The 14,103-nt window shown below is 46.2% G+C and overlaps 1 protein-coding gene and 1 non-coding gene across 4 annotated transcripts in view; both read right to left on the bottom strand.

Moving 5' to 3' along the window:
• The window catches only part of POLD3 (DNA polymerase delta 3, accessory subunit), a 45,463-nt gene extending 38,749 nt beyond the window's left edge, over positions 1-6,714 (bottom strand). For 2 of the 3 annotated variants that reach the window (XM_056115913.1, XM_056115912.1), the window contains exons 1-2: positions 6,547-6,714; positions 5,600-5,655 (exon numbers count right to left, since the gene is read on the bottom strand). In XM_056115913.1, the coding sequence (XP_055971888.1) occupies positions 5,600-5,655; positions 6,547-6,606 (116 nt within the window). In that variant the 5' untranslated portion in view covers positions 6,607-6,714. The remainder of the gene's footprint in view (positions 1-5,599; positions 5,656-6,546) is intronic. The other variant, XM_056115914.1, reaches the window with a different exon arrangement.
• A 7,033-nt stretch (positions 6,715-13,747) lies between these two features.
• On the bottom strand, positions 13,748-13,881 carry LOC130025627 (small nucleolar RNA SNORA72). Its single transcript, XR_008792759.1, has one exon. It is a non-coding gene; the product is annotated as a small nucleolar RNA SNORA72 (small nucleolar RNA).
• Between the last annotated feature and the right edge of the window lie 222 nt (positions 13,882-14,103).

Genomic DNA, 14,103 nt, shown 5'->3' with positions numbered 1-14,103 from the left:
GGGAAGGACGAGTAAGGAGAGGCTGCTAAAATCTCAGGGCTAGAATGAATGCAGATGTTACTGACGCACACTAGAGCAAATTGATGAACAACAGGATGACAGGGATACAGTGACAGTGATAATGATAAGGAGGAGGAAGGATGATAGAAGAGGAAGAAGAGGAAGTATAAAAGACAGAAGAAAAAAATAGCAGCTACATTACAAGTTATGTGATCCTAGGAGTTAAGTGATTTTTCAAGTCCTTTTAATAACTGACGGTATAAAATAGGATTTGACTGATTCTCACAACCTATGGTTCGTGTGTCCATCTATAAGCCCTCCCAACACCCCAAGTTGTAAACAAAATGTACATATGCTTTGATGGGGCGAAGGAGACAGTTTGAGGATTTAGATCCTCAAAAGGATTCATTGCTCTAAACATTAAGAACTATTACAGACAGCCAGGGGTTTAGGTGCTTGCTCTGTACATGGCCAATCCTGGTTCGATCCGTGGCACTACGCATAGACCACCAACCATCACCAGAAGTAACCCTGAGCACAGGGCCAGAAGCAGGCTTGAGTACTGCCAGGAGGAGTCCAACACACCCCGCCCCCAGCCACGTGCTGATGGATATTAACCCTAAGTGTTTTAGGCTTCATCAGTGAAATGTCCCTTTCCTCCTCCCAGAGAAGCTTATAGAGCCCTTGCTAGCATCCCTAATTTAGTTAAAGTTTAACATTTCCTTTGTATTTTACCTCTCATTGTCACAGTTCCCCAACCTCGTCTTGATTACTTTTAAGTCAAAACTTTCTGTTAATTCTGAACTTTGCATTCGTACTGCTTTGTATTTGAAGTGTTGTGTCTCTGTACCTGTTTTTCTATTTCCCCTGCAACCTTTTTATATTTTATTATAGACCAATGTTCTTTGGTTAAACACAGAAAGCTCATTAATGCTATGCTCCTAATACTTGGGAGTTGACTGACTCTGAGATATATCTACTCCTGGGCATAGTTACTTGACTCAGGCTTCAGTTCCTATAGGTACTAACACCCCAAAAGGGAGGTCCCGCTGTGGGACTGGGATGGACCCGGGGCAAGGGGCAAAGCTACCCTGGCATCGAAATGGGACAGTCTAGAAAGCATAAATCTTGATGCAAGCTATTATGACTTAAGAGACAGAACCCCTCTGGGGAAGGATAAGCTGAACTGGCCGGAGGACTTAGAGATTTACAGAGACGGTAAAAGCTCTGCTTGCTCTCAGAAGCCAGAGAACTAAGTTGGGGATCCTTGTCTCTTACTGTGTTTATCCAAACAACTACAAGTACTGATAACCTACACAACTAGAAGGAAAGATAAAAGCAATGTAGATGTCCCTGGGAGGAAGAGTGTCTCCTTGAGTTAATCTCCCCAAGAGAATTTCCTCCACCAAAGGTTTATCTATGTAAATGATCAATCACACCTGTGTCTTTAGCTCAACACCCCCTCCCCCTTAGATGTTCTATAAGTATGCTAGCAGCTCTGCATTAAAAGGGCCATTTTCACCATCAAGCTGTGGTCCCCTGTCTCTCTGTTGGGGAGGCTTGGGGAGGTGGGGAGGCGACTCTGGCCCACCAAAGTACACACATCGCAGCTGCAGCCCCCTCATTTTACTTTGTGAACTCATACCACGCCAAAAAAAAAAAAAAAAGAAAAAAAGAATCACTAAGTATGACCACAAGTGTGCAGCTCATGAAATTGCAATTTTATGACCACTCAGAGTCACTAACCTGAGACTGCTAAACACTCAACACAGAAATCCCTGTGCTCCGACAGGAGACACTTGCCTCCTCAATAACTCAGTTTAACAAAAACGGTGAGAGATATCATCTTCTATTTATTTCAAGCAGCATTTACTGAACCACCTTAACATGTCACATTTGTCAAAGAGAGTTAGAAACCCTGATCACTGACCACTCTCTTAGCTTTCATAATCAATGCACCAGTGGCCCCTGTTCCCCTGGAACTATCTCCATTCTGTTTCCTACTTGATTTGACTTCCTCCTCCATTTCTGTATCTGCTGGGGCTCTCTTTCTACCTTTATACTGGGATACAGCCTCATCCAGCTTTGCCAGATTGGATGGGTCTCCAGAGGCCGGATTTTCAGTGCTAAAACTGGTAACCCTGGACACACCAAGATTGTGTCACCGTATTACATATTCTACAACACGTTCTCCTAGTCTATTTCATTCATTGCATTCCTGACAACAACATCTGCTCAAACAACCCAAGCCTGAAATCCGGGAGTCGTTACTCTTTACTTCTCCCTTTCCACTGAGTTGCCAAGTCTGAGTTCTTCCTCCTGAGCAATGCTTGACTTTATGCCCTCCAAATCTCTTGGCTGCAATATTTCACCTCCAGGTGTCAATTCTGCTCCCACTTCCCATTCATTATCCAAGTCCGCCATAAAGAAGTGAACAGACGCAAATCAAGTCACATTTAATCAACACATTTTTCTAAGTGCAAGTTTGGGCAGAGATAGCACAGCAGGCAGGGTGTTTGCCTTGTATGTGGCTGACCTGGGTTCAATTCCCAGCAACCCATATGGTCCCTGGGCCTGCCAGGGGTAATCCCAGAGCACAAAGCCAGAGGGAAGCCCTCAGCACATCTGACTGTGTCTGAAAAAAAAAAAGAAAAAAAAAGGAAGGGAGGGAGGGATGGAAGGAAAGTAGTTCAATTTTACAATGAATACCTTGAGAGAGTAGTAAAGTTCCCACCCTTTATAGAAAAGAAAAGGCCAGAGAGATGGACTGGGGTTGAGGTTATGTGCCTTATAGGCGGTCAACCCTGGTCTGATCTCCAGCAATACAGATGGTCCCCTGAGCACTGCCAGGGGTCACTCCTGGGTGAAGAGTCAGGAATAGCTCCTGAGAACCACGGGGTTTGACTTACCCCCTTCTCCCCACCCCCCCCCAAAAAAAAACCCTCAAAAAAAAGTAGTGTGCTTTGCATAAAGTAGACTTAAGTTCAATCCTTGGCAGTCATGGCACCTTGCCCTCGAACACCTAACAGAACCTAGCCCACATCCATTACTGGAGCACTTGCTGTATTCTAACTACAATTTGCTCAACCCCAGGTCTCTCTCCATTTATTTATTTTGCACCTACCAGTGCTCAGGATTTACTCCACTCTTGGCACTGTGCTCAGGGATCACTTCTGGTGTGACTCAGGGGACCACTTGTGATGTCAAGAATGGAACCTGGGTTGGCCATGTGCAAAACAAGTGCATACCCACAATACTGTGTCTCTGACCTCAACCTCAGTTCTCCAACATATAGTAACAAGGTCAACTTTGCACTGTAGCACTGTCCTCCCATTGTTCATCGATTTGCTCGAGTGGGCCCAGTAACACTGTGAGACTGTTACTGTGTTTGGCATATTGAATACTTCACCGGTAGCTTGCCAGGCTTTGCCGTGTGGGTGAGATACTCTCAGTAGCTTGCCGGGCTCTCCGAGAGGGGCAGAGGAATCGAACCTGGGCTGACCGGGTCGGCCGTGTGCAAGGAAAACGCCCTACCTGCTGTGCTATCGCTTCAGCCCTAACTTTGCACAAACAATTAAAAATTATATATAGACTTTTGCATCTTAGACATGTTTATCTATCCAAGTATGCCAAACACCTTACATTAACCAACAAAATTTGCAATCGTCTTAAGTATTACTGTTAAAATGTTACTTCTTATAAAATGTACCTCCTACATGTCATTAACTGTTAATCTCATTTTATTAGTATTTCCTCCTGACCAGTTCCATTATAATTTTTCCCAAGAAAAACAGTCTAGAATATACAATGCTGTCCTTAAATTCCTTCACAGCATTATCATTTTTTATATTTTATAAATATAAAATGTTTTTATATTTATATAATCACATTATTTTATATTTCTATATATTGTATTATGTAAGTCAATGGCAGGGAGGAGCATATGTTTGTCAAGCTTACTGTTCTAAGACAGATCTTAAAATAATTTCCAAAATAAACTAGCACACATCACAAAGATCTGGAACAAGAAGTGCTGGCGTGGATGCGGGGAGAAATCTTATTCATTGTCGGTGGGAATGCGGACTTGTCCAGTCATTTTGGAAAACAATATGGACATTCCTCCAAAAACTAAAAACTGAGCTTCCATATGACCCAGCAATACCACTTCCCCGGAATATATCCCGGGAATACAAAAAAGCACAGCAGAAATGACTCGTATGTTTATTGCAGTACTGTTCACAACAGCCAGAATCTGGAAACAACCCAAGTGCCCGAGAACAGATGACTGATTAAAGAAACTTCGGTATATCTACACAATGGAATACTATGCAGCTGTTAGAAAATATGCACTGTAGCACTGTAGCACTGTCCTCCCGTTGTTCATCAATTTGCTCCAGCGGGCCCAGTAACGTCTCCATTGTGAGACTTGTTGTTACTGTGTTTGGCATATCGAATACATCACGGGGAGCTTGCCAGGCTTTGCCGTGTGGGCAAGATACTCTCGGTAGCTTGCCAGGCTCTCTGGGAGGGGTGGAAGAATCGAACCCGGGTGTGCAAGGCAAATGCCCTACCCGCTGGGCTATCGCTCCAGCCCTAGAAAAGATGAAGTCAAGAAAATTGCTTGTAAGTGGACAGACATGGAGAATATCATGCTAAGTGAAATGAGTCAGAAGGAGAGGGACAGACATAGAATGACTGCACTCATTTGTGGAATATAAAATAACACAGTATGAGACTAACACCCAAGGACAGTAGAGACAAAGGTTAGGAGGATTGCTCCACGGTTGGAAGCCTGCCTCATGTGCTGGGGGAGAAGGTTGTATGGAGAAGGGATCACTAAGTCAATGAAGGTTGGAGGGATAGCTGGGGATAAAAGATGTGTGCTGAAAGTAGACTAAGGACCAAACATGATGGCCTCTCAGTATCTGTATTGCAAACCATGATGCCCAACGTAGAGAGACAGAAAGAAGGAAGGTGACTGCCACAGAGGCAGAGAGTGGGGTGGGGTGGGAGCGGCGAGCAATGAACCGGGGCTGATGCATTTGCCTTGCATGTGATAGACACGGATTTGATTTCTGGTACCACACATTGCTTTATGTACATATAAGTGTTTCCTGAGCACAGAGCCAGGAGTAAACTCTGAACACTGCTGGACAACTGTGTCAAACACCTATGCACTTTGAATACCCATGAAACTATTTCACTGACACACCAACACACACGTGCCTAAGGGCCACTGGTGAAAATGTAATGAAGATGTAATGTAACAGACACAGAAGCTGAACTTACAGTGCCATAACCTGTTTAGTTGGCCTCAGGTATTAGAATAGGTCAACCTGTTTAATATCCTTGAAATAACAGAGTGATGCTAGCCACAGGGCAAGTCACACGGCAAGACGGCAAATCAACCCAGTCCAGTAAATTTATCACCCCATATTTGCATGTAAATCTACCCACATTCTAAGCAGAAAATCATAAAAGATAGTGAAAATAGTACTGTCTTCTATTCCCCATCCTTGAGGCCATACAGAATACCAAAATCAAACAAAAAGAAACTGTAACCTAACTACAAGGAATAGAAAAAAATACAAGGACTTACTGTTTGGCCTGGTTAACATGAACCCCTAGCGTGTAGCTCAGCCATTTGTATGTCACCTGCAGAAAGAAATTTTTAAGTATTGTATTAGATGACTCCAGACTGTAGTTCAGTTCCAAAGAGTCCTAGAGATTCCTGCTCTTAGATGACCTGATAAATGATAATAAATGCCTCCCACTTTCGCCAACAGCCCTCCGTCTGGGCAAGAGGGACCGCGATGTCCATTTTACAAATATTAAGAAGTCTGCCTCACAGATCAATTACTGCGAGAGTCTAATATAAAGCGCCGAATATACACCGCAAGCGTAAGTTCTCATTGTCCCCCCTTATTTCTCTTAGACCTATCCTTCCCGTGGGTCTCCCATCAAAAACTCCACCCTCCTAGCACCCTCTAAGATAACCCAGAGAACCCCCCAAAGGGCACAGAGACAACTGGAGGATCTGGGAAGGGCAGACGAGGGGCGCGCATCGGACGCCGGACCTGCGAGTACCGGCCTGGAGTCTGGACTGTCCAGTTCCCCATCACCCTCCTCCCCAGCGTCGGGCGAGAGAAGGCGCCCCTGGGTGCCGGCTGGCGCGAGCAGCGGCGACGCGTGCAGCTGGCAAACGCCCTCGCCCTCTCCTAACCAACCACAGACCAAGTTCACCGGGGGCTTCCGCCTCGCCCGCCGGGCCGAGGGTGCCTCCCACCCCGCGGGGGGCTCTCCCGGAAGGCGAAGGGCGGGGGTGGGGGGAAACGCAGCCCGAGCCGGAGAGCGGTCGGGGGGCAGAGCGGGGAGCCGGCCTGCCGGGAGGCGGGGAGCGTCGGGGCAGCACCTGTAGCTGCGGCCCCCACACCCGCCCCACGCCCCCCACGCCCCCGCCAGGTCCCGCGCCCGCCCCACGCCCACCCGCCACCCCCACCAGGCCCCGCGCCGCCAGCTCCAGCCCTCCGGCCCCGAGCGCCTCACGATCTTGTTCTGGTCCGTGACGAACTCGTCTATGTTCTCCAGGTAGAGCTGGTCCGCCATGGCGCAGCGCCGGGCCCGCGGCCGCGGGACACCCCTCCGGACACTCCTCGGGACACCGCGGTGGCCGTCACAGCCGCAGACGCAGCTCCCGCCGGCGGGAAACGTCTCTCCGCCCTCCCACGGCCGGGTCGTCTCCCCGGCAACGGGGGCGACGCGCTACGGCGGCCGCCGAGGGACGCAATCAGTCGCTAAGCGGCAGATGTGGGCGGAGCTAAAGGGAGTGAACGGAAGTGGGCGGGCAAGGAGGGCGGGCTTGAATCCTGGCATCAAGAGGCGTGTTTTGCTGCTGGGTCCTCTGACCAGGACAAAGTGCCTGCAGTTTAGGAGCTACGTACAGTCTGGCCACCTGTAAATTGATAAAATAATCCTGACCTCTTCATATTCAACAAATATCTGGGCCGGGGCGATAGTACAGTGGGTGGGGGCGTTTGCCTTGTACGCAGCCGACCCGGGTTAGATTCCCAGTATTCCATATGGTCCCCGAGCACTTCCAGGAGTGATTCCTGAGTGCAGAGCCAGGAGAAACCCCTGAGCATCGCCGGGTATGACCCCCCCCCCCAAAAAAAAAAAAGCCAAAAAAAGAAAAAATATCTAGCTGCGCCTGTTCTAGCTCAGGTGCTTCTAGAATAGTGGGCACACAGCAGTGAATTGTAATAAACACCATAGCACTGTCCTCCCATTGTTCATCAATTTGCTCAAGCAGGCACCAGTAATGTCTCCATTGTGAGACTTGTTGCTACTGTTTTTGGCATATCAGGTACGTCACGGGTAGTTTGCCAGGCTTTGCTGTGCAGGCAGGATACTCTTGGTGGCTTGCCCTGCTTTCGAAGCGGGGAGGAGGAATCAAACCCAGTTTGGCTGCGTGCAAGGCAAATGCCCTACCTGCTGTGCTATCCCTCCAACCCATAATAAACAAAATAAGATAATAAAATAAGAAGCATAAAATATTTTTCCTGTGTATTCAAACAAAAACCAGTAACGGTTGGGTATCTGGGTATCATATATAAGACTTACTGTCACAGGTGCTTTGAAGGTGGGATTTCATTTATTCCTCAAAGCAGCCTTACAAATGAATTGTGTTTGTTCCCAGTAAATGACATTGCCAAGAATCAAGAAAGGATTTCCAGGTTCACTAGTAAGCACTGGAACTGAAGCTCAAGTTTTCACCATTGCTCCACAGGCTTGAGAGATAAGACAAGATAACTGAACAGAAAGTGATAGCCTTTGGGACTGGAACGATTAACAGGGGTTGATACATTTGCCTTGCATGTAGATAAGACTACCGGTTTGATTCCCTGCACTACACATAGCCTAATATTAAGTGTTCCCTGAGCTCAGAGCCAAAAGTAAACCCTGAACATTGCAGGATGTAAAAGCCTGCCCAAGACTGATAACTTTTCCCCCAAGGGAGCAGATGATAATACTGTAGAGTTTCTGGCACTAGAGCACCTAGCATAAAATATTTATCCTGTTTTTTCAAATAAAATCAGTAACAGTTGGTTATTTACAGAACTCTATGTCCCAAGCATCACCACCCCAGCCTGACTGACCAAGAAAGCAGAGAGATCTGAGGACAGGTTCTGGCCCCAGCACTGCCATGTGTGGATCCTACTTTAAAAATCATCGTAATAGGGATTGGCTGGAGCGATAGCACAGCGGGTAGGGCGTTTGCCTTGCATGAGGCCGACCAGGCTGAGCCTGGTTTGATTCCTCCATCCCTTTCGGAGAGCCCAGCAAGCTATTTAGAAAGCTACTTAGAGTATCACGCCTGTACAGCAAAGCCTGGCAAGCTACCCATGAGGTATTTGACATGCCAAACACAGTAACAACAAGTCTCACAATGGAGATGTTACTGGGCCTGCTTGAACAAATCAATGAACAACAGGAGGACAGTGCTACAGGAACTGGAGATAGTACAGCACCTGGGTTTCATCCCCAGTACTTCATATGGTCCCCCAAGACAGCCAGAAGGGATCTGTGAGCACAGAGCCAGGAGTAAACCCTGAGCACAACTGTGTGTAACCCAAAATCTAAAAAAAAAAAAAAAGTCAAAATAAAGTTTAAGTGTTGCTTGAGAATGCTGAAGAAATAAATAAATAAAACAATAACTTTGGATTGTATGCTTCTGCGGTGTGTAGTGTTTTGCATGCATGTTGATATCAATAAAAAAAATTTTAAGACATCATTGCTTGAGTATTTTTAACTGTTGTACCAAGGCTTCTCAAACCAGAAAGAAACAGAAAATAGGGGATTAGGACAAATGGGTTTAATCTTCAATCTCGAACAAAAGAAGAGATTGTGGGGAGAGGGAATAGTGGGTAAAAATGGATTCCAGACAAGACAGTGATGAAATGATCAATTTATTTGTTTGTTTAGTTTTTGGGTCATACCCCGAAATGCTCAGGAGTTACTGCTGGCTCTGCACTCAGGAATTACTCCTGGAAATGCTCCAGGGATCGTATAGGATGGCCGAGATTGAACCCAAGTTGGGCATATGCAAGACCACTTACCCACTGTATTATCTCTCCAGTCCCAAGGTGGTAAGGCCCTAAGTAAGGCCCTCCCGTTGATCGTCGATTTGCTGGAGCGGGCCCAGTAACGTCTCCATTGGAGACTTTGTTGTTACTGTGTCTGGCATATCGAATACTCTCGGTAGTTTGCCGGGCTCTCCGAGTGGGGCGGAGGAATCGAACTCGGGTCGGCCATGTTGGCTGCGTGCAAGGCAGACGCCCTACCCGCTGTGCTATCGCTCCAGCCCATTTAAATAAGCACTCAAAGGCATCTCCAAATATGGAGTGATGGATCTAGAAGGAGTGAGCAGGCAATGCTCAGGAGGGATTAGGCTGGGAGCTAGAGAAAGGTAGGGATAACTTTTCTCCTTGTACTCAGGCATTCCAACAGGGGAAGTAGCTAAACAGAATGTTAGCTTTGGGAATGCTTGTTATTATTTTAAAAGAAAATAAGAAAACAAATTCAAACCAGGGCTTTTAAAAAAATATTTATAATTTAGATACCTTGATTTACAATATTATAGTAATGTTTCAGGCGTACACTGTTGCTAACCCTTAGCTTTGCACTGTGCCAGTATCATAGCCAATCAGGCTTATTCCAGGCACAATTATTGCTAATTGAAAAAATAAAAACAAATGTTTCTACTCCCACCACCACAGTGTCTGAATTCCTCCACCAGTCTCAAGGTTCCCTCTCATCTCCCCCTTCCCTTAGTAAATTGGTTCTAGTGGCTGACTGTCTGGGTCTAAACACAGTTGGAGTTCACTTACTTGCATGGCCTTGTGTAGATCACTTTACCTCATTAATCCTTAGGTTTCATCATCTTTAAAGAAGAGACAGTTATAAGCAATGGTGATAAATGTTTGGCAGTCAATTTACTGAATAAAAGCAGCTTGGCTCTGTAGTGGCTGCCAACTTTTGATGTGTAAATAATAGTAGATTTCAAGCTACAGATATTGATCTCATCGAATGCTAGAATTAGAAAGACATCACACAATAATATCACACAATATTTTCTACCATAGAGATAAACAAATAACTCCGATAGCATAGAAAGTGGTAAAATTACGGAAAATGATGAAATTTGAATGTCTATATCTTTGCTTTTGTTTTTGTTTGGCTGCGTGCAAGGCAAACGCCCTACCGCTGTGCTATAGGAGCGATAGCACAGCGGTAGGGCGTTTGCCTTGCACGCAGCCAACATGGCCGACCGGAGTTCGATTCCTCCGCCCCTCTCGGAGAGCCCGGAAAGCTACTGAGAGTATCTCGCCGGCAGGGCAGAGCCTGCAAGCTCCCCGTGAAGTATTCGATATGCCAAAAACAGTAACAACAAGTCTCACAATGGAGATGTTACTGGTGCCCGCTCGAGCAAATTGATGAACAACGGGAGGACAGTGCAGTGCAGTGCATTATTTTTATCACCAGAAACAAATGGAAATATCCTCATTTTGAAAACACTAAGGCAGGAAGAGAACACAAAACAATACACTATAGAGATGCCTCCAGACCCTGTGCCAGGTGTCTCATCCAAGGCAATCCAGAGGAGGGTGGGTGAGTTCCCCTCCCTGCCCCAACAGAGCGCTGGCAGCCGAAAACCTCCAGAACTCCATCGCCACCATGCTCAAGGCTAACTTTCACAGGCTCGGTTGAGTCTCAATCATGAATAAATCTGAAGATAAAAACAGGAATGCAGAAGTTGTGCCCGAAATCTCCAGGCACACAGGGAGTCAGGAATGGGCGACCTCCCCCCACCTCCCTGTGTTTCTGGTAGCTTGACTGTCATGCCCAGCAACTGCCTCTGGTGCCATATAAGCTCATTAATAGCCATGATCCAGAGACTCAAAAATAAATTTCTCTAGGACCCAAAGTCACCATCCAGTTAAAAAAAAATTAAGTTAATCTCAGTATCTAAAATTTTAGAATTCCCACAGCAAATGCGGCCACGCAATATCTCATTCTTATATAAGGATTTAATGGCTCCAGAGTGAAATACAATAATCTTTGCATACTTTCCTCTAAGGAAATTTTTTGATCATTTTTAGTGTATTATTTATAACAAAGAATGCAAAATAAATTACTTAGATCCCGCTTTGGGGGCAGGATTAGAACATTCAAACTAGTGGTGGGTAAGGGTAGTGGTCGTGGGATTGGTATTGGAATATTAAATGTAATAAATTATTGTGAGCAGCTTTATAAAAATAAAATACTTTAAAAAGGAAACACTGAGACATTTAATGATCTAAAATTATCTCTTCTCCCAGGAATCTGCAATCATTCCCCCTTTTGAAATGTGAAAGACTAAAAAACACCTCACTTTCTTTTCCTTAAGGATGAAGCTTATATCAGTGTTAAAAATTAAGAGGCCCTCCCATTGATCATCGATTTGCTCGAGCGGGCCCAGTAACGTCTCCATTGGAGACTTTGTTGTTACTGTGTCTGGCATATCGAATACTCTCGGTAGCTTGCCGGGCTCTCCGAGAGGGGCGGAGGAATCGAACTCGGGTCGGCCGTGTTGGCCGCGTGTAAGGCGAACGCCCTACCCGCTGTGCAAAAACAGGGTTGGACACAGAGTTAAATGGTCAGAGCATGTTGGAGGCCCTGGTTCTATCCCTGGCACCACACAGTCTTCTGAGCACAGTCAGGAGTAACCCGTGAACCATGAATAATCCCTGAGCACCACAATGTGTGATCCCCAAACCAAAAAATAATAGCAATAAGTGGGGATCAGAGAGCTAGTTCAATGGGCTGGAATGCATGCTTTGCATGCACCCAGGTTCAATCCACAGCATCACATGATCCCCCAAGAACTGAGTTGAGAGGTACCCTTAAAGCACCACTGGGTGTGATCCCCAACCCCCCCCCCCCCCCGCCTCAAAGAAATAAACCAAAGAATTTGCTAACCAAAGGAAGCCAACTCAAACTCTCAGGGATGGTGATGTCACTAATGCCGCAGTGGGAGCCAGGACAAAGAACCTCCAGATTTCCAAGCAATCCCTCAGTTTTGTGTTTCAAACAGTAGACTGCCTTCCTCTCCTCCTCATACCAACTGCACCCCAGAAACGACAAGTGTCAGAGAGCCTGATGATTCTGGCAAAAAACAGGATGGAGGTGTAGATGATGCTTAATACTGGGGTGGAGAGAAGAGCAGTAAGCCTTGCTATCGGCTGGAGCCCTAGACTCCTAGTTTCCTAGATTAGGAAGCCCAGAGCCTGCTGGCCGCAGGGCTGCTGCAGGCTTGGGGGAGAGAGGTGGGGAGTATGAGAGCAGAGGGGAAGGGTGAGAGCAGCGTTCCAGAGTAGGTGACGATCAGATCCATGAGCACAAAGTGACTTGGGTCCATATACCTGTCCAAGCATCCTTCCCGGATGCTGGTGTCCAGGCCTCAGTCACTCCAGAGCATAAGCTTGTTCATGCATTCATTCCCAGACATCCAAGGTCCGGTTTTACTAGCAAGCCACCTGTTTGATTTGTTTCCCTCCTGGGAGTGTGGTCAGCACCAAGTGAGCAGTCCTTAAACTTTGCCCTGAGAACCAGGAGGAGGCAGCTAACCTGTCCAGGATCAAAGGGAATGTGGGGAAGCTAGTCTTGGCTGTCCAATCTCAAAAGATTCCCTCTTTCACTTCGTGCAAAACAGGCAAGAATGGAGACCAGAGTGCTCTGTCACGCATTATAATGACGCCATGCCACTGTTCCCTCTTTTTTCATTTATTTCATTTCTTTTTCTTTTCTTTCTTTCTTTTTCCTTTTAGGGTTACACCCGGTGATGCTCAGGGGTACTTCTGGCTCTGCACTCAGGAATCACTCCTGGCAGTGCTCAGCGGACCATATGGGATGCTGGGAATCGAACCCGGGTTGGCTGCATGCAAGGCAAACACCCTACCGTTGTGCTATCACTCCAGCCCCTCATTTCATTTTGGAAGGGGTTGAGGGCTATATCTACCTGTGTTCTGGGGTTACTCCTGGCTGTACTCAGGGGTTGCTTGTGGCAGAGTTCCGGGGCCCACCACATGCAAGGCAAGCACCGGAATCCCAGTGCTGTTTCTTCAGCCCCAATGTTTCCTCTTTAAAAACAAAAACAGAAACAAGTGCTGCTCTGTGAGAACATGCACGCCCTCAATCAACTGAATTATGAAATGTACAGCCAAGGTCGGCTGACACCCGGAGATGAGAGCCAAAGGAGGCTTCAGAGGAAGTTTTATTCATCACCAGCATTAAAAAAAAAAAAAAAGAAACCTATATTTAAACACTGAGATTTACATAGGTATTCATAATACAGTTGTTACGGGCATTTAATGTTTCAACACCAAGTTCGCCACCTTTCCTCCACCATTGTCTCCCTTTTCCCAACCACCCTCCAAACCTGCCCCTGTAGGAGGCACAAAACAGTTGATTTTTATATCGCTTGTTAACAACTAAATGGAATTATCAAAAATGGTTTGGTAAAAGAAAATTTGTGAAGATGGTTTTATATCACCATGGGGTTGTTAAGTCTTGTCTGAGGACTGACTAAGTTGTTTGGTGCTGATTGAACCTTCTATTACTGTTTCTGTTTGCGGAGCTCATTTGGCATCTGTTACTTTCCAATCTAATTTGTTGTGCTCCTACTGGGGTGCTCCTATTGGGATGTCAATATTGTGACTAGCATTTCTAAGACCTGAGCTAAGTAGGTAAAGAGTTAGATCTAGAGACGCATGTATGGTCTTATTATAGCAATGTTTAGCCTGCCTGACTATCACAAAATCGGAACAGAGAGAATCGTTCCGATTTTCAGGGGCAGTTTTAACGTGCCTTATCAGTTTTTAAACTTCCAGGTAAAATCCCCAGTTACCAAAACAATTAGTGAGCCAGGACGACTGTTTGCTCTGTTTCCCACCCACTGCATACCCCTTGCCCCCCAACCCGTAGCCCCCACTGCATCCCCAGGTCCTTAACATGAGAGATATATTCTTGAGCCCGTATCCCACACCCCACACATCATTCAAAAAA

This window comes from Sorex fumeus, unplaced genomic scaffold (assembly GCF_029834395.1).
Source record: "Sorex fumeus unplaced genomic scaffold, SorFum_2.1 ptg000030l, whole genome shotgun sequence".
Classification (NCBI taxonomy): Eukaryota; Metazoa; Chordata; class Mammalia; order Eulipotyphla; family Soricidae; genus Sorex; species Sorex fumeus.
Note: the sequence above shows the minus strand (reverse complement) of the source record. Positions and strands in the feature narration are given on the sequence as shown.